Here is a 24,966-nt window from a genome sequence, read left to right as displayed (position 1 = left end):
TTCCTAGAGCTCACGTGCAGTCAATTCCTGGCCTGTTCCCACCCAGAGACTCAGGTTTGCCTAATGATTTATGTGTTTTACTGAGTCGGAATGACTTTACAAACTCCAGATAACTCTCAAATGGAAGCCAGGACTAGGCTTTCAATGAATATGAATACGGGTATATATGTTCATCACTGTAGAAAAGTATGTCCAGACCGGTTTTGTATGGGAGGACTCCTTTTATTCATTCTCTGAACAAAAACACAGTTTGGGTGCCCAACATGGAACTTATAATCTAAACCAGGCAAAGCAGTAAGTGCCTTCCTCTAGAGTGCCTGCTTCTGTTTAGGACGTGAGCCCATCTCATGTACCAGCAGGTGACCAGCAATCTGCGTCCAAGAGGACCAGTCAATGCCTTGTGCGCCTGCGCAGCTCCGTGAGAGCCTAGAAACAGGTAACCAAACTCCCCGACTCTGCGGTTGGGAAGCCGCGGTTTTGGATGACACACTCAGAAAACCCAGGTCTGGCAGGTAACTCCCCCACCCCCTCGCTTCCCCTCCTAGAAGTCACAAGGAACGCGGAGATTAGCCCGCTGCAGGCCCCACCTGCGAAAGATGCACTATTTCCCTTAGCCCCACCCACACAGTCTACCAGACCGGGTTTCATTGGCTGGCAAGGAATTAGTCCCGCCCCTTTGAGTCGACGCCAACAGCCACGTATCACGTTTTACGTGTCTCCGGCCTGAAAGCGGAAGTACGCAAGACTTGGGAGCGCGGTGGCAACTCTGAGAGGATATAAATCGCCAAAGGGAAGTGGGGGGTTGGCAGACGGCATTGGAAGGCGCCGGAAGTTGTCGATTTGTGCAACGGTGGGGGAGGGGTAGCCAAGGTAGTTGACTTAGTGTAGCTGGGCGCCTGCGGAAGGCACGCTTTCGCTCCTTTCGGAGTGCCTGGTTCGGGCTCTCCTCCTCCGCCAAACATGGACTTCAGGGAAATTCTCCTGATAGCTTCCAAAGGACAAGGTGTCAACAATGTACCGGTAAGTAGCAGCCGGGGCGCCAGTGTAGGAGAGCCCGGTCTTCAAGTTCGGAATGTGTGGCTCGTGGAACTTCCAGGCAACTGCCTGTCGGCTCCGGGAGAGGAAAGACCTGAACGTCTTCTTTCTTTTTCTTGCGTTTATATTTGTAGGAATTTGGAGTAAAGAGGGGCTTGGGACGCGAGATGGGTGCCTTCTTGTGAGGGGTTTCGCCAGCCTACTTACCCCAGCAACACTGAGTTTGAGGTTCGGATGTTGGGGAAAAGCCGGCGAGAGATCTGAGCCTGGCCCCTAGTGAAATCTAGCGCTACCGGTGTGTGGCTTCGGCGTAAACTTCAGCCAAAGATTGAGGAGGAAGAATGCATGTAGGGAAGATCATGGGGTTTAGGAAATTTGCCTGATAGCCTTTTGGGCCTTTTGGCTGTTGTGTCGCCAGTCTTCGAGTCAAATGTTTAGTGATTCTTGTACAAGTTCTGTCATTCGCGGCCCCACCTACTAAACCCACGACGTGATCACCTAAGCCGAGATGTTCACCATTTGTGTTGGGAAGAGAACGAATCAATTCTAGTCACCCGAAGGGTGAGATGGTTAGCCCGGGGTTAGCTCAGTGTTTGCTAGCAAGCATGGGGCCCTGGGGTCACTCCCCAGTGCGGGGCGGGAGAGGACTTTGTGAGCTAATACCAGTTTCCGTTTGCTTGTGGCCTTCCAGATTTCAGTCTTTGTTTGAAATCTAGGTCCCATTTGCTCAGTAGATGTTTGCCAACTCATTGCTAATTCCTACAGCTGCATAGGGCTCAAAAGCTAACTGTTAAAGTGGCAGAGTGTGTGTGCTTTGTGGAATTGTAGCTGTTTTGCATAAACTAGTCATATCTGGATCCTCAGATGGTACCCGCAGCGCAGCTGTAAATCGATAAGTTGCATTGTGATACCTGTGGTTTTGAGCAGTGAGGTGTTGAACTCAAAACATCTCTCAAAATTATTTCAACTGGAATTTATTGAACTCTCATATGTACTCTGTATTTCCTAGATTTTTGTATATTGCAATATGTTTTTCTCTCCCGCCACTTTTCTTGTCGGATCTGGCCAGTTGTTTGCCCTTTTTGGATGCATTTATCTGACGTTAATAAAATAAACGAGTAAAACTAGTCTATATCAATTTATTTTATATATAAAATTGGGATTACTTTTAGATAGTTTATTTTATATATAAACGGATATACAGCCATCTCCTCTCCTAAGTACTCCTAATAATCGTTCCCCTAAGCCTCGAGTCTTAAGTTCTGCTATGGACTCACAACTTTGAAACCTTGAACAGAATTGCTTTATACATGTGTAAATTTTCCAGACACGTTATTATTGAGTCTAATAACCATTCATCTTTGCATAATTTGCTCTGAATTTCAGTAGAAGTCAAAGATAGATAATACTAGCTTCGAGGTCCAGGAATGTTCTTTGGAAGAATCAGAACCAAGCTAGTCATTTCTTATTTTAAAAGCTAGTAGTTGCCAAGAGAAAAGAGTGGAAATTTTCAAAACATGTATATTTCAGGATATGTATGTTACCTATCTACTGGATATTGCAATAACAAGAAGTGAAAAGGAAAATTAGTGAAGTAATTTGACAGCTATATATTTTATGAATCCCATCCTCTGAATGTTAGTAAACCTAGAACTTTCATTTAGTTTGAAGGATTAAGATCCTTTTCTTAGCCAGGCACTGGTGGCTCATGTCTGTAATTCTAGCTACTGAGGAGGCAGAGATCAGGAGAAGCCAGCGGGACAGAGACCCTATCTCGAAGGGAAAAAAAAACCACACACACACAAGAAAGGGCCGAGGAGTGGCTCAAGCCATAAGAGCATCTGCCTAGGAAGTGTGAGGCCCTGAGTTCAAACCCCAGTGCTACTCTACCCCCACCCCCCCAAAAAAATCCTTTTCTTTTTACATGGAATGAAAGTCACAAAAGAAACTATTGTAGTATAAAACAAGTTAAATAACAATTAAATTTAATCCATGATCTTGCTATTACTTGACTCATTTACTGTATTTACAAGAATATTAACACATACCTATGCGGCCATACCTCATATTTAGTATACATTAACAAAAGCCATATTCATTTCACATGTGCTATTTATTTATTCATTGAAGTGCTGGGGAGTGAGCCCGGAGCCGCTCACATGCTAGGCAAGTACTCTATCACAGATCTCTAATCCCAGCCCCTCATATTTCCAAAGGAAATAAAGCATAATTAATATGGTTGAGGTCTCGCTCTCTTTTTTTTTTTTTTTTTTTTGTGGTAGTACTGCGGTTTGAACTCAGAGCCTCAAGCTTGCCAGGCAGGTACTCTTAAAGCTTGAGCCACTCCACTAACCCCCCTATTTTCTTTTTAAAAATATAACTAACGTATTGTACAGTGTAACGTAATCACAAAATGAGTATCCTTAAAACTACCATTCAAAGCATTTCAAGAATACTCTCTTTTTTCTCTCCCTCTGCACTATCCATACAACCTGCTTGAGCCACAGAGGCTTTTCAGTAATTGACAGCAAAGCTACATCTTTTGTAGTGATTGGTTCTTTTTCGTCTTTTAGCCATCTTTTCTCCTCAACTTCATAGCTGACAGATTTTACATTTCAGAGTTCTTACTACAGAAAGCAAATGTAATAACTAGTGATGATGACTAGATTAAAATCCTAATACTGAAACACCTGTGCAGACACTTTGGCCTCTTTTGTAGAACTTTACGTTTAGAGGTATCTCTTGTATTTGGCTTGAGAGCTACATGTTGAATATCTCTTATTTAAAATGCTTGTGATCAGTACCAGTTTGGATTTCAGGGTTTTTTTTTCAAATTTTGCAATATGTGCATAAACATAATGAGATATGGGGATGAGAGCCATTTCTAAACACGACATTCATTTATGTTGTTTCCTATGTACCTATTCACAGTCTGAAGATAATTTTATAAAATATTTTTAGTATGTTTGTGTCTTGATTTTAACCCATCATATGAAGTCACATGTGAAGTTTTTCACTTGTGGTTTCATGTCCAAAAGTTTGGGATTTTGAAGCGTTCTAGATTTTCACATTAGGGATGCTGAACTTGTAGTAACATTTTTCTGATTGTTCTTTTCCTTTTTAAATAAAACAGTTGTCTTCATAATGTTTTAGTTAAAACAAAGGTAGGATTGCATCATACCTAGAAATATTAGGCACACTCTTATTTCCCAGTGGAAAACTGAATACAGAATAACAGCTGATCAAGGTGATGTAACTAGTCATTATCACTGGCTTTGTTTTATTTGAAGGAGAGAAGATATTTTTGGTAACCTTGCATTTGATTTTTCTCCCTGGGCTTCAATACCAAAAACAAAGTAGTTGTCTTATTTTGATAGAATAAAAGCTTAGAATATGGATTCTTTTTGTGGTTTTTTGTTTTGTTTTGGTGGTGTAGTGGGGCTTGAACTCAGGGCTTGGTGCTTACTAGGCAGGTGAGGATATGGATTCTTATAACTTTCATATAGCCATAATTTATGGCCTATACTACATGAGTCAAGTTACATGGTCCTTCTCACAGACTATGAAAATCTTCCCAGACAAGATTCTGAGCAGCCCTTTGGTACCGGATTTATAAGGATTTGAGGTCTGTAGTCCCTTGGGGATAAGAGCCATGGTTACTGAAAATGGAGTCCTGTGGTGGCAAATTCCAATGTCTTTAAGGGCTAAGTGGTTCTATATAGTCAAAAGAAACCTGTGATTTTGATGGTAGTGCTTCCTTTTGAAGAATAGTGTGGACAGACAGAAGTTTCTGCACAAAACATTTTCCTCTGGGTAATATTTGATCTATAAAGTGGATGGCTCTCCACTTAGATGATTTGTCCAATGCCTGAAGAAGCTTTGCATCTCTATCCTAGAGTGGTGCTTCCCAACCAGTGTTTAGAAAGAGGATCTTTTAGAAAATACTGACCACCTTATCCCCACAAAGATTCTGTTATTTCTCTTCTGCGTTGTTACTTAAAAAAATCTCTCTGATTAAGGATAATAGCAATAACATTTACTGTTACTCTGTACCAGGTACTGTCCTAAATACTGTATTGTTAATTAATTAAATCACAATAAGCATACCCAGGAGGTTATTTTACAGATTTACATATGAGGAAACTGAGGCACAAAGAGGTAAAGAAATTGCCCAAGGTCACAGCCAATAAGTGATAGGGCTAAGTTATTTGCAGAGTAGAGAATCTAATCCAGGTAGACTAACTTCAGAGTTCTTGTTCTTCATAATGACTTGGACGGAGTGAGGAAAGTACATTAAAGATGGGGTGGTGAGAAGGATTGTCACTTATATAGCTGAACTCATTCAACTCTTTGCCTCCAATTCCTGTGTAATATAGCTTTAGGTAATAACACTGTTGGCGTACCATTCTCAGTATATAGTGAAGTCCAATGGGAGAGAAATGGAAACACCAAACAGCATTCAGAAACTCGTGGATAGTTGGGTGCTGGTGGCTCACTAGCCTGTAATCCTAGCTACTCAGGGGGCAGAGATCAAGAGGATCTAGGATCTAGGTTTGAAGCCAGCTTGGGCAAATAGTTTGTGAGACCCACCTCAAAAATACCCAACACAAAGAAGGGCTGGCAAGTGTGAGGGTACCTGCCTAACAAGCATGAGCCCTTGAGTTCAAGCCCCAGTACCACAAAAAAAAAGAAACTAACTGATGGATAGAGAGATATGTTATAGTGAGAATACTTTTTTTTTGTGGTACTGGGGTTCTAATTAGTGAGAACACTTTTGAACCTGAGTCAGGAGACCTGAATTCTGATGGGGGCTCAGCTATAAACTGTATAAATGAGTGCCAGTAAATATCCAGTTGTCTTGTCTTTTTAGGCCATTTCTCTCTCTCTTTTTTTTTTTTTTTTTTTTTTTGGTGGGACTGGGCTTTGAACTCAGGTCTTCGTGTTGCAAAGCAAGCACTTTACTGTTTGAGCCATATCTCTGGTCCTAATGTTACTACATTTTATGATAAGATTTGTGTGTGTATGGTGCTGGGCATGGAATCCAGGACCTCGAGCATGCTAGTTAAGCACTCTATCACTGAGATATATCCCCAGCCCTAATCAGATATGTTTTATAAATCCAGTAAAAGTAAATTTACATTTAACCCCATGGCAATCATCAGTAGCACTTTTGGGGTGTTTTATTTTTACTCTCAGTCTCCCAGCTAAGTTAGCCTAATGTAAACAGTTTTCCTACATTTATTCCCTCATTCCCTAACTGATGTCTTGAGAAGATGTTTAAAATTGTGTGGTGTTGGGGCTGGAGCTGTGACTCTAGTGGTAGACTGCCTGCCTAGCAAGCATGAGGCCCTGAGTTCAAATCCCAGTACCACCAAGAAGAAAAATTATGTGTTTATTAAACTTAAGGATATTTTCTTTGACTATTTCTAATTCTAACCAACAATAATTTTAACTTATATAAGCTCATCAGGAAATTTATATTTTCCACAATGGTAACAGAATGTTACCTCCTGAGTAAAGAACAGCTTTCAAAGAGGGATTAACTATTGATTCTGTCATAGTTGGCTAAATATGTAATTTCAGGTCAAAAGCTCCTTATTTTCTTAATTTGATCTCTTAATCTGACCTTGACAGTGTAGTTTCAGTGCAAGGGACACATATTTTAAAGTGGCTTCATATTTTCTAGGTCTATTGGCTACAGAATTACAGGTGTTGGCAACCTCTGGTTCTGCATTTAAATGACATAAGCACCACTATTGTGAATCATTCATTGGGGTCCAACAGAATGACAGAGTTGGCTTGTAGTGTAATAGAATGGATATGCTTAGGATAAAAGAAACTCTTGTCTAGCTGCTTTTCATGAATCTCAAACAATGAAGCAGCCTGGTGCCTTGAATCAGAATCAGAATTAATGGGTGCATCTTGATGTGCTGCTGCTAGAGCTACATATGACCGACCATCTGACATAGGAGAAATGCCAGATAGTTCTCCTGTGCCATCGTCTTCATCATCATCATAATCATCATCATCTTTGATGATGGTACTAGGGTTTGAACCTAGGGCCTTGCACTTGTTAGGCAAGTACTTTACCTCTTGAGCTATACCTCTAGCCCTCTTGTGCCATCATTAAATAGAATGTAATATACTCTCAGCCTGAGACCTTTTTTTTTTTTTTTTAAATATCATTCCCCCTGAGGTTGGAGTGCTGTCTTACAAAATCTTCCATTATAACAAATCTTTTAATGCAAGGGTTGTGTTGCAACCCCCTCTTTGAAAGGTCTAGCCAGCTTAGTGTTAATTTCTGTGTCACATACCCTAGAGCAATTTAAATATACATCCACATAGGACTTGTACAAAAATGTTTATAGCAGCACTATTCATAATAGCCAAAAGGCAGAGACAATGTAGATGTCCAACTGATGAATAAATATGTTGTATATCTGTACAATGAAGTCATTCAGTCATTAAAGGAATGAGATATTCATTCATGTTACAACATGAACCTTGAAAACATTATTCTAAATCTAAGCAAAATACAAAAGGCTACTATATCAGTGTTCTCCACAGAAATAAAACCAATAGAATTTATTTTAGAGAGTTAATTATTGGTCCTGTTAAGTTTGTAGGGCAGGTTAGAAAATGAGACAGCAGTTGATAGAGTCTTTAGAATTCCTTCTCTGATAAACCTTAAAGACCTGCTGTGATTGGCTATGACCCATTCACATTATGGGGTAATCTGCTCTATAAAGTCAATTGATTATAGATGTTAATCACATCTATAAAACACCTTCATAGCAACATCTAGATTAGTGTCTGGTTAAATAACTGGGGGTTATAGTTTAGCCAAGGTAACATACAAACTTGTATTGTATGCTTTCATTAGTATGAAAGTCTAGAACAGGCAAATACAGAGAGACAGAACATTAGTTGTTGCCAGGGACCTCACTCAAAAAAAAAGGGGATTTCTTTTTGAGATGATGAAAATGTCCTGAAGTCAGTATGATGTTTGTACAACTCTGTGAATATACTAAAAATCATTTATGACATGTGAATTGCATCTCAAAGATGTTTTTAAAAGGGCTTAAAAGGTAGAGTGCTTTAAAGTGTAAGTCATTCTTTCCCCAGTACTGCAAAACAAGTATGGTGATCTCTTCACTCCATATTTCTAGGTTGTGACCTAAACTTTGAGAAAATGTTTTAATATTTCTAGGTAACTATGCTTTGAGTGCGTTTTCAAGTGTCAGAGGAAATGAACTATCAAGTATGAGTCAGTTTGTATAAGCAAGGTCAAACCTCATCACAGCAGTATTTATTGTCCTGACCCTATAGCTTGTTTTTTAAGTTGTTTCCTAGCAGATTCATAAAGTAGATATTTTATAGAGTTGTTAAATTCTTTCTGCACTATAGGGGAAAGGGAAAAAGTACTGTTAACAGTTGTTGGATGAAATGTGAGGCCAGTTTAAATATCCTTAAGATTTAGTGGTATTTAAAGTCTTGAAGGCGTGGCTTGAGTGGTAGAGCACTTGCCTATCAAGAATAAGGCCCTCAATTCAAGCCCAGTACTGCAAAAAATAAAGTTAAAAATTAGTGTTTTTTTTTTAAAGCAGAATTTGAAATGTGCATGTGAATTGATAAGAATTGATATTTTGGGGGGGGGGAAAAAGCCAGAAAAAGTGGTCTTTATAATTCTTTTCAGTAAATACCCCTTTCCTTGTTTTTCTGCCTTTCCTGTATTTTTGTTCCCTAAGTCAGTGTTTCTTAAAGGGCAGTACATATAGGCCTGGCCATACCATGGTTTTAGGTGATATACAGATATATTCTGTCATATTAGTAACATATTTTGATGTGAAATGGAAAACTATGGCTTTTCAAGCCAGGCATTTTATTGAGACACTGAGCTCTACCTCAGCAATATAACAGTAGGTCATGGCTGGCACTGGTGGCTCTCACCTGTCATCCTAGCTACTTAGGAAGCAGAGATCAGGGGGATTGAGGTTGGAAGCCAGCCTGGGCAAATAGTTCACGAAACCCTATCTCAAAAAAAAACCATCACAAAAAAAAGGACTGGTAGAGTGGCTCCAGGGGTAGGCCCCGACTTCAAGCCCTAGTACCACAAAATAAATAAAATAAAATAAATAAATAATCATGAAGGTTACTAAACACTGTATTAATAAACTATGTCTCATTGACACTTTTCCTTTTGAGTACCAATAATTATTCAAAAGCAACTTTTCTGGTAGTCATTCCAGTTTTTATCCCTTGGAGTCCCAGGTTAGGCCAAAAAATAACTACCTCAGAATTATGTTAGGTGGTACACAGTGCTATGTAACCTAGACAGCAAACTAGTCCTGTTAAATGAGTAATGACAATGCTTATGTTTAAAGCTTTGATTTGACAGGTGAATTTATGACAGGTTTGTGTGTGTGTGTGTGTGTGTGTGTGTGTTGAAGATGAAACCCAGGGGTTCTTTATCTAGGCAAGTGCTCTACCCCTGAGCTATATCCCCAACCCTATGAGCTATATATATGTAGTTGGGCAGGGAAAGGAAATCTTAAGTCTTGGCAACAAAAATCCAACATTGTTCTTCTAAAACTTCCTGATGGGATAAAGTGGAATTAATCTGGGAGCCTGTATATATGGGTCTTTGTATGTCTTAACTTGAATCAGGAATTGTACATGTAGGTAGGTGTAGGCCTGGCTGTACCATGATTTTAGGTGACATACAGCATTTCCTCAGTGAAATGCTTGTATTGTGGGTAAGGCTTAGGCTTGAATTTCTCTTTTTGTAAACTAGGACAACTTTATATATCTAGTTAGGTTAGCAATATTATTTCGAACTCTCAATTTTCCTTTTCTTCTCCCTTTTTCCCTTAAATATTGATCCTCTGTCCTCTATGGAAAAAAGTCTACAGTTAAATTTACAAAGATGTGGATTAATTAAGAGATCACATTGTGTCCTAGCCAGGTTGACTGGGTGAAAAAAAAAAAATTGAATACTGTCTTGGGGTTTCTCCATCAGGGATGTGTCAGTTCTCAGTATTGCTATCATGCAGGATTTTCAGGTTGGATTAGGGCCTGCCTCCTTGGCCAGCTGCTTTCTTGGTAGACTAATTTAGTTGGAACTTCAGCCTGTTTCAAGATACTTTGTTTTTGGCAGCCTTACAGTGAGCACAGATCCTTTGGCTTTCCTCCAAGAATTTCATACACTTGTGGGAATACATTTTTGGTTTATAAATTGCTCACTTTGTTCTCAGAGATTATTTCTTTTTCTACTAGCACAGTACCAGGTGCAATAGATAAGAATGGCATCTGCCTAACAAGACAAAGGAGTGAGGATGTTTTAAAATCTTATTTTCAGTGCTGGGAGCTTAGTGGTAAAGTACAACAAACTTATTTCCTAGCCTGTAAACTTAATGCGAAATGGTCCTAGAGATGACTTATCCCTGGTTTGAGGTATTAGGTCTGTGTTTATCATATTTCTCTAACAATAGGTATGAAATGGAAATATTTTTCCATATTTAATGAATGAGCTACATTTAAAGATTTCAGAGAATTGGGCCCCTCACTCTGTTTAGATTTCTTTCTCTCCTTTCCTCTCTCCTTTCTCCTTTCCTTTTGTTTTCTTTTTTGCAATGCAAGGGATTGAACCCAGGATCTCACACATTTTAGGCAAGTGTTCTACCACTGACCATGTTTGCAGTGCCCCTGATTTCTTTTTTTTTTGGTGGGACTGGGGTTTGAACTCAGGGCTTTGCATTTGCTAAGCAGGCGCTCTACTATTCAAGCCACACCTCCAGTCCATTTTGCTCTGGTTATTGTGGAAATAGGTTTTGTGAACTGTTTGCCTGGGCTGCCCTTGAACCGAGATTTCCAGTCTCATCCTCCCAAATAGTTAAGATTATAGGCATGAGCCACCAGCACCCTACTTACCTCCCCCAAACAAGATTTCTTTAAAATGCTTTTTAGCTATGATTTGCTCCTAGCCTTTGCCTATGATAAAATTAAAATTTCAGTCTTTCTGTGATCTATGTAAAATAACCTGTGCAGCTCTGAGTCCCTACCACAAAATCATCTAGTGTAGTGTAGTCAGAAGAAAACACAATTGTGAGGACTAGTTTTTTATGTCTATCTGAAAAGTTGGATTTTGAAGTGCTTAGTTCTGAGGAAAGCTCGTGGGGGGGGCGGTGTGTGTGGGTGTGAGTGTGTGTGTGTTTGCTGGGGATTTAACCTGGTCTGGTGCATGCCAGGCAAGCACTGTATCATTGAGTTACACTACCCACTCCCACTCCTTTGCTAGCCTCTAGCCCAATATATTTGTAAAGTTGGATTGCTTATAGCTTTTACTCTGTTTCTGTTTTTAGAAAAGGTATAGTTTGGCAGTGGGGCCTCCCAAGAAAGACCCAAAAGTTAAAGGTGTCCAATCAGCAGCTGTACAAGCTTTTCTTAGAAGGAAAGAAGAGGAGGTTAGACGAAAAGGTATGTGTCTATAGCCTTATTCTCAATTTTAAAGTCTTGCACCTTTGCATCTAGTTTGTACTGAACCAGTGGGTAATATAACAAGCCAGTAGATTTGGGATAGTGCATATATGTGCTTCTGGGTTAACTTTATGGCTTTATATATGTTCATATATTGGTCATTTGTTTTAATCTGCCTTAAATTAAAAGCTTTTGGAGCCCAGCATAGTGGCATATGCCTATAGTCCCAACTAGTGAGGAGACTGAGGCAGGAGGATTCCTTGAGCTCAGGACCTTGAGACCAGCCAGGTAACATAGTGAGACCCTGTCCTTAAAAACAACAAAAAGATGGGCACTGGTGGCTCAGAGCTGTAATCCTAGCTTGGAGGCTGAGATCAGGAAGACCAAAGTTCAAGGCCATCCTGGCTAAATAGTTGCAAGATCCCAATCTCCAAAATAACCAGAGCAAAATAAACTGGAGGTGTGGCTCAAGCAGTAGAGCATCTGCTTTGCAAGTGCAAAGCCCTGAGTTCAAACCGCAGTCCCACCAAAAAAACAGTAGCAAAAGCCTGCCTTATTAGAGTTAGTGACCATTTTAATTGGCCACTAAGAGATCCATTCTTTAACACTGATTTTGAAACTATTTCTACATGTTATATATATCTTAATAATAAGAGTTCCATCTGAAAATGTAGAACAGGAATTTTTTTTAACCAAAAAGCTTAAGAAGTTTTAATTTCATGCAAATTACAGTTCAATAAGTTTAAGTATTTATTGATTTATAATTATTAACAACTTCTAAGTGGGTACTAATGTTCCCTTAACTTAGTGTATTTATTTGGTATGAACCATTTTCTGTATTTAAAACTGAAAACCAAGCCTTCCACTTGCTTAATCATTGAGAAAAACTCATATATGACCCATTCATTATGTAAAGATGACTCAGTTGGTATTTGTTCAAATGACTTCCTAATTTGATTCTTAGATATCTTCAAACTGTAACTTGAACATTGTGCTTTGGCACCAACTGATTTCAGAAGAGCATACTGCTGTCTTGATACCTTGAAATAATATTCTCGTTTTGTTCCTTTTAGCTTTAGAAGAAAAAAGGAGGAAGGAAGAACTAGTGAAGAAGCGAATTGAACTCAAACATGACAAGAAAGCGAGAGCTATGGCCAAGAGGACTAAAGATAATTTCCATGGTTACAATGGGATTCCTATAGAGGAAAAGTCCAAGAAGAGGCAGGCAGTAGAAAGCCATACTAGCCAGGGAACAGACCGAGACTATGAGGTGGAAGAAGAGAATGAATTTTTTGAATACAATCAAGCAGAGTCAGAGCAGGAGTATGAAGAAGAGCAAGAACCTCCCAAAGCTGAAAGCAAACCAAAGGTCCCCCTTAAAAGTGCCCCACCACCCATGAACTTCACCGATTTACTGAGGCTGGCTGAGAAAAAGCAGTTTGAGCCAGTGGAGATCAAGGTAGTGAAGAAATCGGAAGAGCGGCCTATGACTGCAGAAGAACTTAGGGAGCGTGAATTCCTTGAACGAAAGCATAGGAAAAAGAAACCTGAGACAGATGCAAAACTACCTCCAACTGTGTCCAAAAAGGTACCCTCTCAGAAAGAAAGTGTGGGCACAAAACTTAGCAAAGGTTCTGGGGACAGGCATCCTTCAAAGGGAGTACCCTTTCCTCATGCTGAGAAGAAATCCAAACCCAGCCCAGGCAATGAGAAACACTCAGCTTTGTCTTCATCCAAATTCATGCCAGGAGAGAGGACCAAGGCAGGATCTAGCAATAGCTTCCAACCCTCAGTTCGTGAGGGTCATGACAGACCTGTTTTCAATGGGGCTAGAAAGCCCCACTCTAGCACCTATTCACTAAGTGTCCCAAAGACTTCTGTTAGTGGGACTCAGAAATCTGTTACTGAGCACAAAGCCAAAAAATCTCTTTCCCACCCTAGCCATTCCAAGCCTGGGTTGATGGTTACCCCACACAATAAGACTAAGAGTCCAGGTATCAGGCAGCCAGGCAGTAACTCAAGCTCAGCCCCTGGGCGGCCCAGCATGGGAACTACTCGGCCCACACATAGTTCTGGCCCTCTGCCCAGGCGCCAGAATGGCAGCTCCAGCTCAGGACCTGAGCGGTCGGTCAGTGGGACCAAGAAACTAGCCAGTGACACACATCCCTCTGGGAGGACAGTCTATGGTACAAGTGGCCCTGGACGACCTGCAAGCGGCTCAAATGGCCCTGGACAACCTGTCAGTGGCTCAGGTAGCTCTGGAAGACCTGTGGGCAGCTCTGGAGGCCCAGGGAGGCTTGTAAGCAGTCCACATGACCTTCGACGACCAGTGAGTGGTTTAGGCCCCCCTGGGCGGTCAGTCAATGGCCCCGGGCGATCTGTAAGTGGCTCAGTTCCAGCTGGACGAACTGTCAGTATTTCAGGTCCTGGAAGACCAGTTAGCAGTTTAGGACCTGGGCGAACAGTTAGTAGCCCAGGTCCCCCCACAAAGCCCAAGTGTACTGTTGTCTCAGAGACAATTTCTTCTAAGAATATTATTAGTCGGTCCAACAATGGACAGATGAATGGAATGAGGCCTCCTCTATCTGGCTACAGATCTGCCCAAGGTAAAATTGACCCTCATCCTAAAGAGTATATACTTTTCACTAGGAAATTGAAGAGTACTTTGTTTTTCATAGCCAGAGACCCTTCCTTGTTCCTATTAATATACTTTAGTATTGATAAAATCTTATTTTGTCTGCCCTGTGCCTGAGAATTCCTGTAATGATTGTGGTTTGAAAAAGTCTTTAGAAAAAGAGACTCTTACCTAGGGTTCACTTTGTTAACCCCCTGCAGTGTCTCCAAGTGTAATAAACTTAGCTTTGTGGTTTGTAAGATAAGGTAACTGTACATGCCTTATATGGTTTGGTGGAAAAATTAATCTTTATCATGAAGACTAAAGAGACCTGTGTTCAGCGATCAGCGTGTAATTGTAAACTTAAGCCTTCGGTGCCTTGTTCATTTAGCAAAAATTTGTTAAGCACCAGTTAAATACTGGGATTTTTTAGACTGTCCCTGTGCTTTTGTTCCATGTAATGGATAGTATCAAGATCCTAACCACTGGCGCTTTAGGAATGTATTGTCCCAAGGTACAGGATCTTTGGTGACAACTGCTTGCTTACTACAAGCTAATAGGTATATTAAAGCATGTTGTTTAAGCACTGGTTAGACACTGTGTAGAATATAAAAATAAACCAATGATAGAATTCCTGGCTTTAAGTTTACTAATTTAACTACATCATTGATTATCAACCAAGGGTGGTTCCCCCCTCCCCCACCCTGGGTATTGTCTGGAAACATTTTTGATTGTCATAACTGTGGACAGAAGATGTTACTGGCATTAGGATAGAGGCTAGGGATGCTACTAACACAAAATGCACAGGGCAGCCCTATAACACAGAATTTCTGGTTGTAAGTGTTGCAGTGCTGAGGTTGAGAAGTTCTGAACTAGGGAAGACAGGAAATGCATGTTAAAACTACTGTAGGAAAAGAGGAGAAGTGTCTGTAACTAAAGACTAGAAAGTAGTTGTTCCTAGATACTGGTACACTGACCAGTGCCTATTTTATCAGTCTTTTGGAAAAGTGGCAAAAATAATGAAGTGAGTTTTTCCATAGTTACTCAGTTTGATTAATTTTCTATAATTCTGGGACTCTTGTACTTTGGACTTAGTTTTTTTTTTCCTTGTTATGTTGCCCAGTTTGGCCTTGAACTCCTGGGCTCAAGTGATCCTCCTATCCCAGCTTCCCTAATAACTGGACACTAAATTTAAAATTTTTAAATGAAATGATTATGCTCAAAAATAGAAGTGTGCTACTTTGGATGTCTTGGCAAAATTAAAGTTAATGATCCTGTGGCAGTTGTAGCTTCTTTTCATTTTTGGAAATTTTACTGATCTCTTAAATCCCAGAAGTATGGGTACTACTAAACTAGAAAATGTAACAAGACATTTCTACTAAGCCCTAGACATTCTGTTTTTCTGAATACCATATACAGCAGGGATAAAGTAATGATGCCATCCTGACAACCAGCCTGCTTCTTCTAGTTTTTAAGGATACTGCCTTAATAATTTCTCAGAATCACAATTAACATAGAATTGTGCTGGAAACATGTTAAGATCTAATGTTCTTACAAGTAATTATTTCTGCTCATAGGTCCTCAAAGACTTCCCTTCCCTACTGGTTACAAAAGGCAGAGAGAATATGAAGATGATGATGATGATGATGATGAATATGACTCTGAAATGGATGATTTTATTGAAGATGAAGGGGAGCCTCAGGAAGAAATATCCAAACACATTCGGGAAATCTTTGGCTATGACCGAAAAAAGTAAGGCTAAAGAATATTTAGCTAAATAAACCTGGCAGTCTTCCTGCTTTGGCCTCTCGTGTTCGGGGGTTACAGGCATGTTCCACTTTGCCTGGCTTAATATATTTTTAATTTTGAATAATTCACAATATGGAGGAGAAATAAACAGTAGTAGTGGCATTGAATACAGTGCTTAATTAGAAGCTTTTGGGTGATAGTTGTTTTAAACAGATTGCTCTTTTGACACTTAATATTTTTAAATTAGTTCAGAATAGTTTGTGTAGTTATTTGCAGGAGGGCCAAAAAAATACCCCTTTTAAACTGTTGTCCTTATAAGAGATATATTTAAGGAGAGTGAAGCAGCTTCATATAATAGAAATAGATTGGCTTTGAAGTCAGAAAGCCATTCAGTTCTGATACCTGCTTTTCTTTTGTGCAAAAGATTTTGCTACATACAAATGTGGTCTCTGGGTTACAGTTTGGAACCAGCAGCATTGGTATACCTAAGAGCTTGTTTAAAATTCAGGCTTTCAGTCCCCACCTTAGTCCTGTTGAATCCAAACCTGTTTTATAAAGTCCTCAGGTGATTCATATATATGTACATTAAAGTGTAAGAAATGGTGATATAAAAAAAAAAGAAATGGTGATATAAAGGAAAGAATCAGAGTTTGAAATAAAGTTTCACCACTTAGTAGCTAGATAAACCTGAATGAATTTTTTTTCTGGTACTAGTGTTTGAACTCAAGGCTTCATGCTTGCTAGGCAGGCACCCTACACACGTTTAGCCCAAGTAAATTATTTTAAAAATGACCTTTTGAAAGGATTAGATGAGGTAGTATATATGTAAAACAAACAAGACCTATTGCAGTCCCTATACATGAGTAATTACTACCTCCTTAGAAGCTCCAGGATATGAGAAATTAGGCCATTTGAAAGGGTCAGTGGGCACTGGTGGCTCACAGCCATAATTATAGCTACTCAGGAGGCAGAGATCAGGAATCAGCCCTGGGTAAATAGTTCCTGAGACCCCCATCTCAAAAAAACCAATTACTAAAAAGGGCTGGTAGAGTGGCTCAAGTGGTAGAGAGCCTGCCTAGCAAGTGCGAGGCCCTGAGTTCAAACCTCAGTGCTCGAAAAGAAAAAAAAGAAGTCTTTATTTCAGAAACCCACTCTGCTCATTATCTTCCCCCCTCACTTGCTGCCAAGCAGTGAGGAGTAATCCTAAAAATGTGTTTGATTTAGTTTAAAGATATTGGGGGTTTTTTGGTGGTATTGGGGTTTGAACTCAGGGCCTCACGCTTGCTAGGCAGCACTCTACCATTTGAGCCACTCCTCACCAGTCCAAGATGTTGATGTTTTTAAGTGAGAAGGTATAGATCCTTTAGAAAATTGAATTTTTCTTTGTTTTCTTTTTACAACTTTTATTTTCTCTTACCAGATACAAAGATGAAAGTGATTATGCCTTACGTTACATGGAGAGTAGTTGGAAAGAACAGCAAAAAGAAGAAGCAAAGAGGTAAGCACAAAACTGAATAGATTTATGCAAAGATGTCCAAACATTTTCTGCTTTTTGCTACATTTGCAACATTGGTAACAGGAGCTTTGGTGCACAGAATTGTGGATTAAAATCCTGCCAATTAGCTGTGAGGGCCTTTGACACATTCTTTAGCCTTTCTAAATGTTTTCTCATTTGTGAAATAAGAATATACTGTTCCATTCACTGAGGTATTGTGAGGATCAAGATAATGTATATACAAGGTACTTACAGTTCCCCCCATGTAAAACATACTAATGTTAGAGGAGCCTCTTTCTCCTTGGCCTCCCATCCTGTAACTAGATAAAATGTCAAACTGAGTGTTGAGAAGGAATATGATATTATTAATGAATAAATGTTTCTTTTTTTACTTTTAAAAGATTTCTCTCTCTCTCTCTCTCTCTCTCTCTCTCTCTCTCTCTCTCTCTCTCTCTCTCTCTCTCAATAAAACACTGGGCCTAATGTGCAAATGTGCAAGTGCTCTTCCACTGAGCTACATCCCCAGCCCTGTTTTTAAAAGCTTTTGAGATAAATTTATATATTAATTTAATGAAAAATCTTTAGGTGTTTTTCATTGTGAACTCTCTTTCTTCTACAGGTTCTATGGTCCTGGTATATTGGGGGAAAAAAATCCCACTTTTTTTTGGGGGGGGGGAGGGGGGATGGGGGGAGAACGTGTCAGCACTGGGGTTTAGACTCAGCCTCATGCTTGCTAGGCAGGCACCCTTATTGCTTGAGCCACTCCACCAGCACATGTTAGTTTCTTTTTAATGGTGAAGCCACATCATCACAGTTCATGCGGGCTTCCAGTTGAAATTTCTTTTTTGCTTTTTTTTAAAGTGGTAATCTCATGTATACTAACAAATACTACTTAATTTCTTTTTTAACAGTTTAAGACTAGGTATGCAAGAGGACTTAGAGGAAATGAGACGTGAAGAAGAAGAAATGAAACGTCGAAAGGCCAAGAAACTGAAGAGATGTTAGCTGCTGCTTTGATTTATTTTTGTGAAATTCTGGGAACACTGCTGCAAGGATTTTCCTGCCTTCAGACTGAATAAGCCCCCCCTTATCATTTTAGATTTATATTTGGGTACTCAAGGAGAAGGAATTCATACTGTCATTTGCAGGCTGTCATTTGAGCATAAAGTATTTTCAGATACTTCAGGGTAAAATCCGTAATGCAGATGATATAATGCCTGCTGTGTGGTCTTAGAAGTTAACTGTTCAGATACCAGCCTTGATCCTGATGAGCTATGCACTCTAATATGGGGCCACTCACCAGTCATCCAATCTTTTTATTGTTCCTTTGCTACTTTAAAAGGTTTTTTAAAAACCAACTGCCTTTTGACTCCTTACAATTCTGTTGATGTGTGAGTAGGGCACTGCCTGGCTCCTAATCAAACTTACTGTCGTTATGAGGAACCTGGCCCTTCCATGAATGTTGCCAGCAATAAAAGTGACCTATCCTATGTTTGAATTGAGAACTCAAAAATGTAGAGTAGGCTTTATAATTATCACATGGATATCATCCTTGTGACTTTGAAGTACAAAATAGAATAAATTATATTGTATTCTGCATTACTTGTGGATTGGATGCTAAGCATTCTTATTTAAATTAAGCAATTAATAAAAAAATTTCAAAGTTAAAATACAAGTTATGCCAGTATAAGAATATTTTTTCCAAGTTTTCCTTTCATATTTATTGTTTCGTTGACTTTAGTGTAAAATAGATAAGGTCACTGTGCTGATTGAGTTTCTTTAAAAATTCATTTTTATATTGAAGAAAAAGTTATTCAAACACTAGATTTGAAACTATAATAGTTTAAAAAATAAGAACATGACATGTGATGCTCCCCTCCCTATTCTCCTTTCCCATCATAAAGATATTTTGGAATCCCAAGGTACCCCTGCACCTCTTGATATTAACTATTTTGCATTTCTAACTTAAATTCCTAGCAAATGGCAAAAAACCAAAAACTAAATTTGTGTGTATCAAGAGTACCACCTTCTCTTTTTGCCCATACTGCACTTTTATTTCAAACTATGCACTGTGAAGAGATTTTTTTTTTTCCCCAGATAGAAAAGGATGTTTCCTATGCTGGTGTTTTACTGGGCTATGGGAGTTACATTTTTATCCTTCCCTAAGTCAGACCTATTGACTTTATATCACTTAAGTCTCAAGTCCAGGCAGCTTTAGTCAGGCTGACCTAGGATACAGCTTAAAAGAAGCCAAATCTCAAAGGACAGTCAGCAAAAAAAATGAGTTATGATGCTAGAGAGCATTTGTCCTTGATTCTAAATGTGGAGGGTTGGAGGCAGTCAGAACTAACCTTGTAGGGCAATTCTACTAAGTGTTCTGGCTATCTTAAGCCATTAAACAGTGAGGAAAAGTAGGAAGTAGGAGGGGTTGATCTATAAAGAATCCTTACTCTTCAACAGGTCCAAATATTTTGTATATTTTTATCCAAGAACTTGGGTATTAGAGATTACCATTGTTAGCCTTCCATAATGGGACCATGTGACCCAGTCTTTAAGATTAATTTATTTTGAATTGAGTTTGCAAGTGCAAGGATTTAATTTTAAAGTTGAAACCATGAAAGATATCTTAATCACTAGGCATTGACTCCCTAACTCTTCACAAAGATCTTCTACACTGGCAATAGAAAATCCTACTGATTTCCTCTTACCTATCTCACATACCTTCAGTGAAATTGATTTAAGGGTAGTATGATATTCCATTTAATAAAATAGGTTAGGAACATTATTATCTTTGTCATCACTTATGTGCTTTTCCTCCCTTCAAATGGTTTTCTTAAGGTATATTTTTTGAGAATTATTGAATATTTTTTCAATATTCAGACTCTGAAATCTGTAGTTACAATCAAGTGCTTGTCATAGCCAAAAGATTTCTGGTGGTTTAAAGTTTACTAACTTTTAATGATATGGTATAGTTATTTGTACAGAAAGGAACCATTGTGCTAGATTCAAGTTCTAGAACATGGTAGGAAGAGTCAGGTTGAAATGTCTGTCACTTCTGAGTATGTGTCTTCTATACTAGATGCTAATTTGCATCAATATTATAAAAGTATACTTCTGTGGCTTATTTTTTTTTAAAAAGTTATCAGTCTTTTGAATTAATGTTGGCCTTGTTTCCAAATCCTGTCTTCCATTTTGTTGTTCTTTACTTCCTGACCACTCTTTAAAATGTTCACAAGCCTTTGAAGAAACTGGAATAGGCTGTTATTTTATCAAGGTTTACAAATTAAGTGCTTGATATTTAATGTTTTGATTTTCAAGATTTTCTTAATTCAGTATTTGAAGATGTGCCTTTTATTGGGTAATATTAATTCACGAATGTAGTAATGTTGTTCCACAATTGTAATGTTACATGATCATGGGTGTGGCATTCTCTAACACAAATTATGTGTAAGGAAAGTAGTTTTCATAAAACTCATGGCTCTGATTGCACAGTCCCACTTGCTTCTGATGTTGCTATATCAAAGCAAAGGGCACTTTCTTTTAAGGCTACTTTCAGAACTTGTCTTTGTATTTTCTCTAAACTATAAATGCAAGTATGTCCATTTGGAGGCCAGGGTACCACATGTCAGAGGCAGCCTTACATGTGTGCCATGAGAAATTCAAAGACTATTAACAAAAAAAGAAAGTCTATGGGAACTCAAAATTTCATTTTTAAATAATCCCCAAGATTTTCTCCAAGAAATAAATTGTTATTTTGTATTTTGTAACTTAAAAAAGCAGCTATTAGTACATTTCTGAGATATAGCAGAAGACCAAAACATTTTTGGAAAGAGAATAAATATATGAAAAGAGACTGGTTGTTTTATTTTCAGTGTGCTGATTAGACTATTTATTTTGTGAGTGGATGTGATGAAATAAATATTCAGGTGTTTAGTGTATGAATAAGAGTGGAATATAGATTTCTTTTGAGTTAGTAAATCCACCATGTCTTTTACATACTGGACAAATCAAGTTTAACGAAAACCTTTTACATAGCTTAGCTTGTTTTCTGGTGCTGTTGACCTGCAAGAGAATATACTTTTGCATATACAGGTGAATGTTTTGCAATTTATGTATACAAGAAATTGTAGGCATTAAAAATATTTTATTGATATTCTTACTGGTTTGCATTTATTGGTCAAAACTTTTGAGTTATTCTTTATCTCATCAACTTGAACGTATTTCCTGCCAGAAATATCTGTAGACTCATCAGACTTCAGAGGTTGGGTTTGTCTGCTGTACACACTCTTCCGCACATCCCTTATTTAGTCATGTCTGTTTAGCCCTTACCACTGATATCTTTCCTCCCAGTACCAGCTTAGAGTACCCTTGTGCTCTCAGACACCCAAATTAGGAGAACTGTAGGGTGGATTAGAGCAATAGAATCTAGCTTCGTGGCTTTAATTTTTGAGTTTATTCAACTTGGAGGGAAGAAGCAGAGCTGGGTATATAGTTCCTCTTGTCAAAATGAGCAGGTTCTGATCCCAAATAATAAGAACTTCAGATGCTGAAAAGATAACTCTGTAGGGTTATACCTTAGGCAAATGGGCACAGCCATGCAGCCAGAGAATGTAGGTATTTGACTGGAATGTGTTGAGTCTGTACAAGTAAATACAGGAGATGTTAGTATCCTAGATTCAGAGTTTACTAACAATTGTGTTTATGGGTTTTGAATTCTTCCCATAAGGGTATTCCATTCACGGCAGAGAGCCACTTACTAATAGTTTATTAGACATGGAAAAGGGTGCATTTCTCTTGAACAGTGTAACAGTCACCTCCAAGCTCCTGTTCTCTTTCTCTGTCTCTCTCTCTCTCTCTCTCTCTCTCGATGAGAATGAAATCCTCAAACCACCTTTAGAAGGCTTATTAAAAATCCTAGGGCTCAGACACCTGAGTTTTTAATTGCATAGGTCTTAGGTTTCCATCCCTGGTTTTATAACTCACTGCAAGAGAATCATTGGGCAACTTCAGTTTTCAGGTAAGGGAGATATTTAGATAGCAAGATCCTAGATATCCCAGTTCTTGCCTTGGCACAAAGAAAGGCATGCATTGGGAAAGGCCTGGATTTTAATCTTGACTGACCCAGCGCTGTGTATTTGGCAAGGTACTTAAGCTTCCTAACCTTGTTTATGCCACTTTGTAAAAAGTGACTAACATTCAGCTTCAGGAGGTTATTGTAAAGAATAAAGTAATGTATGCTTTAGAATCTAGCTTCAGTATTAAAATGAGGATCTTTCTGCACATGGCACAAGCTTTAAGTTCTTAGTAATAGCTGTGAAAAGGCTACAGAGAAAATATCTCCAAAGAAGAGGCTTAAAGTTGCTGCAACCTCGAGCCCTTTCTGTAACACTTTTACACAACTCAAGAGAAGGGTATTACTTGGGAAATAGGTCTAAAGTACTATTCCTTCCTTAAGAATACAGGTTAGGGGACAAAAAACTAGGTGTCTGAGAATTAAATCCCAGCCTTAAGAGACTACACAACAGAAAGGATTTATCTCAACTAGCTTCTCACCCTCTGTTGTCTCATTAGGAACTAACAGAATATCAATCTTTGTTCATCTTTAAAATTGTGGTAACTGCATAAAATATGACAAAATAATGTGCAATTTCTTTATGTGAAACCAACAACAGGAACTGTACAGTTAGGTGACCTTCAGAGCTGCATTACTTCACCAGGATCGTCCTTGCTTATTTCCACGGGAGTCTGGGGGGAAAAAAATATGTCAGGTGGACCTAGTGGTTGATAAGGGTGTGGGGATAAGGCAATTGCTCTTCTTGTCAAGGGCTGGCAGGAGCAGCTGAATCCAATTCTGTTTCACCTAATTCCTCTGATGCCAGCTGTTTGGGGGCACTCAGCAGTATGGAAGCTGACAAGAAGTACAGAGGAAAAAAGATATCTACCACCAGAACCCTTTTACTGACAACTGTTAAGAAAGTGTTCGGGTTGCTGAAGTGGGCTGATTTGGGAAATGGTATGAAAGGTTAACCATTTAAAAATGTCCTATAAGTAGAACAGAGACTACCCAAGTCATAAAGCTTTGACTGGGTCAGAAATATTGTTTACCTCCAGCTGAAGAACTTAACTAAAAATAAAATACTAGTAAAGGAGCAAATGAAAGTGGGAACTCTCCTAATTCTGAGTGTGAATAATAATAGAAGTAGGTAAGCTACAATAACTTTTTTAAATACAGAAGGGTATTTGTAAAGTTGCTAGAGTTGGATTTTCGTGCTTAGTTTGCCAGTCTAGGGGAATATGTTTCAAAGTAGGAATAGAAAAGTACACTTACCCCTCCTGGGGGATATTTAAATCCCTTCCACATCGTTCCTGCAATGAGAACCATCCATAAGACAACGATCATTGTAGGACTTCTTACTCAGCTGGTGGTATGTGCAGAGGGAAGTGAGTGATTCTGGAAGTTGTAGTATTCTATGCCCTGAGTCCTGTAGTTCTGGAAGATGTGGTTGTCTATGCCCTGAGTCCTGAGAACTGGGCTATCTTCATGCAAGCCCAGATGGTGGGAGGCCCAGCATGGCAGTTCCTGACAGTCTTCCTGGTCTAGTCTGAACTAAAATGGCTCTCCATGGGGGCAGGCTCAGATACCAATTGTGACATTGACCTGTGACATTGGGGTCTCAGAGTAAGCAGTAATGGGATAGTTGGCCAGAGTGCCAGGTGTGTTAGTGCTAAAGAAATTGTATTAAAAGGGCTCTGTCCTCTAGTGACTATTTAGGACCTAGTTGAATCACATCCTTAATAATTCATCACATGTCAAAATGTTCAACTATTGGCTTTAAATTATCAAATGCAAAAAAACAAGATCATTATTAAAGAATGATATATACAAGCCTGAACCCCCTTGGATTATTGATTGCACTTAAAAAAAAAAACAGGAGGGTAAAACAGGTCTTTTCTGGGGGTGGGTACCAGTGAGAAGGGAGAAGGGAGAAGGGTGAACAAGGGTGAATATGGTATTTTATATCCTTGTATGAAAACAAGAATGAAACCTGTTGAAATTGTTCTAAGAAGGGGGGGAAGAGGGAAAAGGGAAAATGATGGAGGGAGTAAATCTAAGATATATTGTAAGCACATGTAAATATTACAATGTATTTCCTGAAGATGGACTGCTTATTATGCTCATTTCACAGCTGGAGAAACTGAGACAGAATAATTTAAATGGTTTATAGTCAGGATCATACAATGTAGCAGTGGACAGCTAACTAAGTGTCCAGTTCTTCCATCCCTATCTCCATACTCACAAATGTCTGCTTGGGCCAATGCTCACAGAAATCATAGGGTAGATGGAGAAAAAAAAAAGATCATCATGTCCAGCTCATAATATACCTCGGATTGGGGCTTGATACCCCTACCTTCTGAAGTAGCTTCCCCCAAACCCTTCTGCACCTGTGAACAGTATATTATTAAGACTACCTACCAACAGTGAAGTTTCTCTAACAATGAATATACTGCTCTGAAAACAAAAATAGGTCTGAATGAAATGGTTGGGATGCAAGAAACCCAGATGGTTTCCTGAAAGGAATACTGCCATTGTTTCCTG

At 39.0% G+C, this 24,966-nt stretch overlaps 1 protein-coding gene and 1 pseudogene across 2 annotated transcripts; one reads left to right on the top strand and one right to left on the bottom strand.

The window, feature by feature from the left end:
* LOC109696899 (c-Myc-binding protein pseudogene) overlaps positions 1–962 on the bottom strand; it is a 31,091-nt pseudogene extending 30,129 nt beyond the window's left edge.
* On the top strand, positions 775–21,528 carry Spty2d1 (SPT2 chromatin protein domain containing 1). 2 transcript variants are annotated; one of them, XM_074042798.1, is made up of 7 exons: positions 775–1,020; positions 11,397–11,511; positions 12,585–13,934; positions 13,989–14,117; positions 15,703–15,877; positions 17,295–17,372; positions 18,281–21,528. In XM_074042798.1, the coding sequence occupies exons 1-7, from the start codon at positions 961–963 to the stop codon at positions 18,372–18,374; spliced, it is 2,001 nt and encodes a 666-aa protein (XP_073898899.1). In that variant the 5' UTR covers positions 775–960; the 3' UTR covers positions 18,375–21,528. The 2 variants fall into 2 exon arrangements, with proteins under 2 accessions (XP_073898899.1, XP_020035780.1); XM_020180191.2 differs by having other exon boundaries at positions 776–1,020; positions 12,585–14,117.
* The last annotated feature ends 3,438 nt before the right edge of the window (positions 21,529–24,966 follow it).

Source organism: Castor canadensis, chromosome 1 (assembly GCF_047511655.1).
Source record: "Castor canadensis chromosome 1, mCasCan1.hap1v2, whole genome shotgun sequence".
Taxonomy (NCBI): domain Eukaryota; kingdom Metazoa; phylum Chordata; class Mammalia; order Rodentia; family Castoridae; genus Castor; species Castor canadensis.
Note: the sequence above shows the minus strand (reverse complement) of the source record. Positions and strands in the feature narration are given on the sequence as shown.

Bases quoted from the DNA above. Each gene is read 5' to 3' on its own strand.
- Spty2d1 (XM_020180191.2), top strand. From the start codon at position 961: ATGGACTTCAGGGAAATTCTCCTGATAGCTTCCAAAGGACAAGGTGTC. The intron at 14,118-15,702 runs GTAAAATTGACC...TTCTGCTCATAG, and splicing joins TGGCTACAGATCTGCCCAAG to GTCCTCAAAGACTTCCCTTC. The intron at 15,878-17,294 runs GTAAGGCTAAAG...TTCTCTTACCAG, and splicing joins TTTGGCTATGACCGAAAAAA to ATACAAAGATGAAAGTGATT.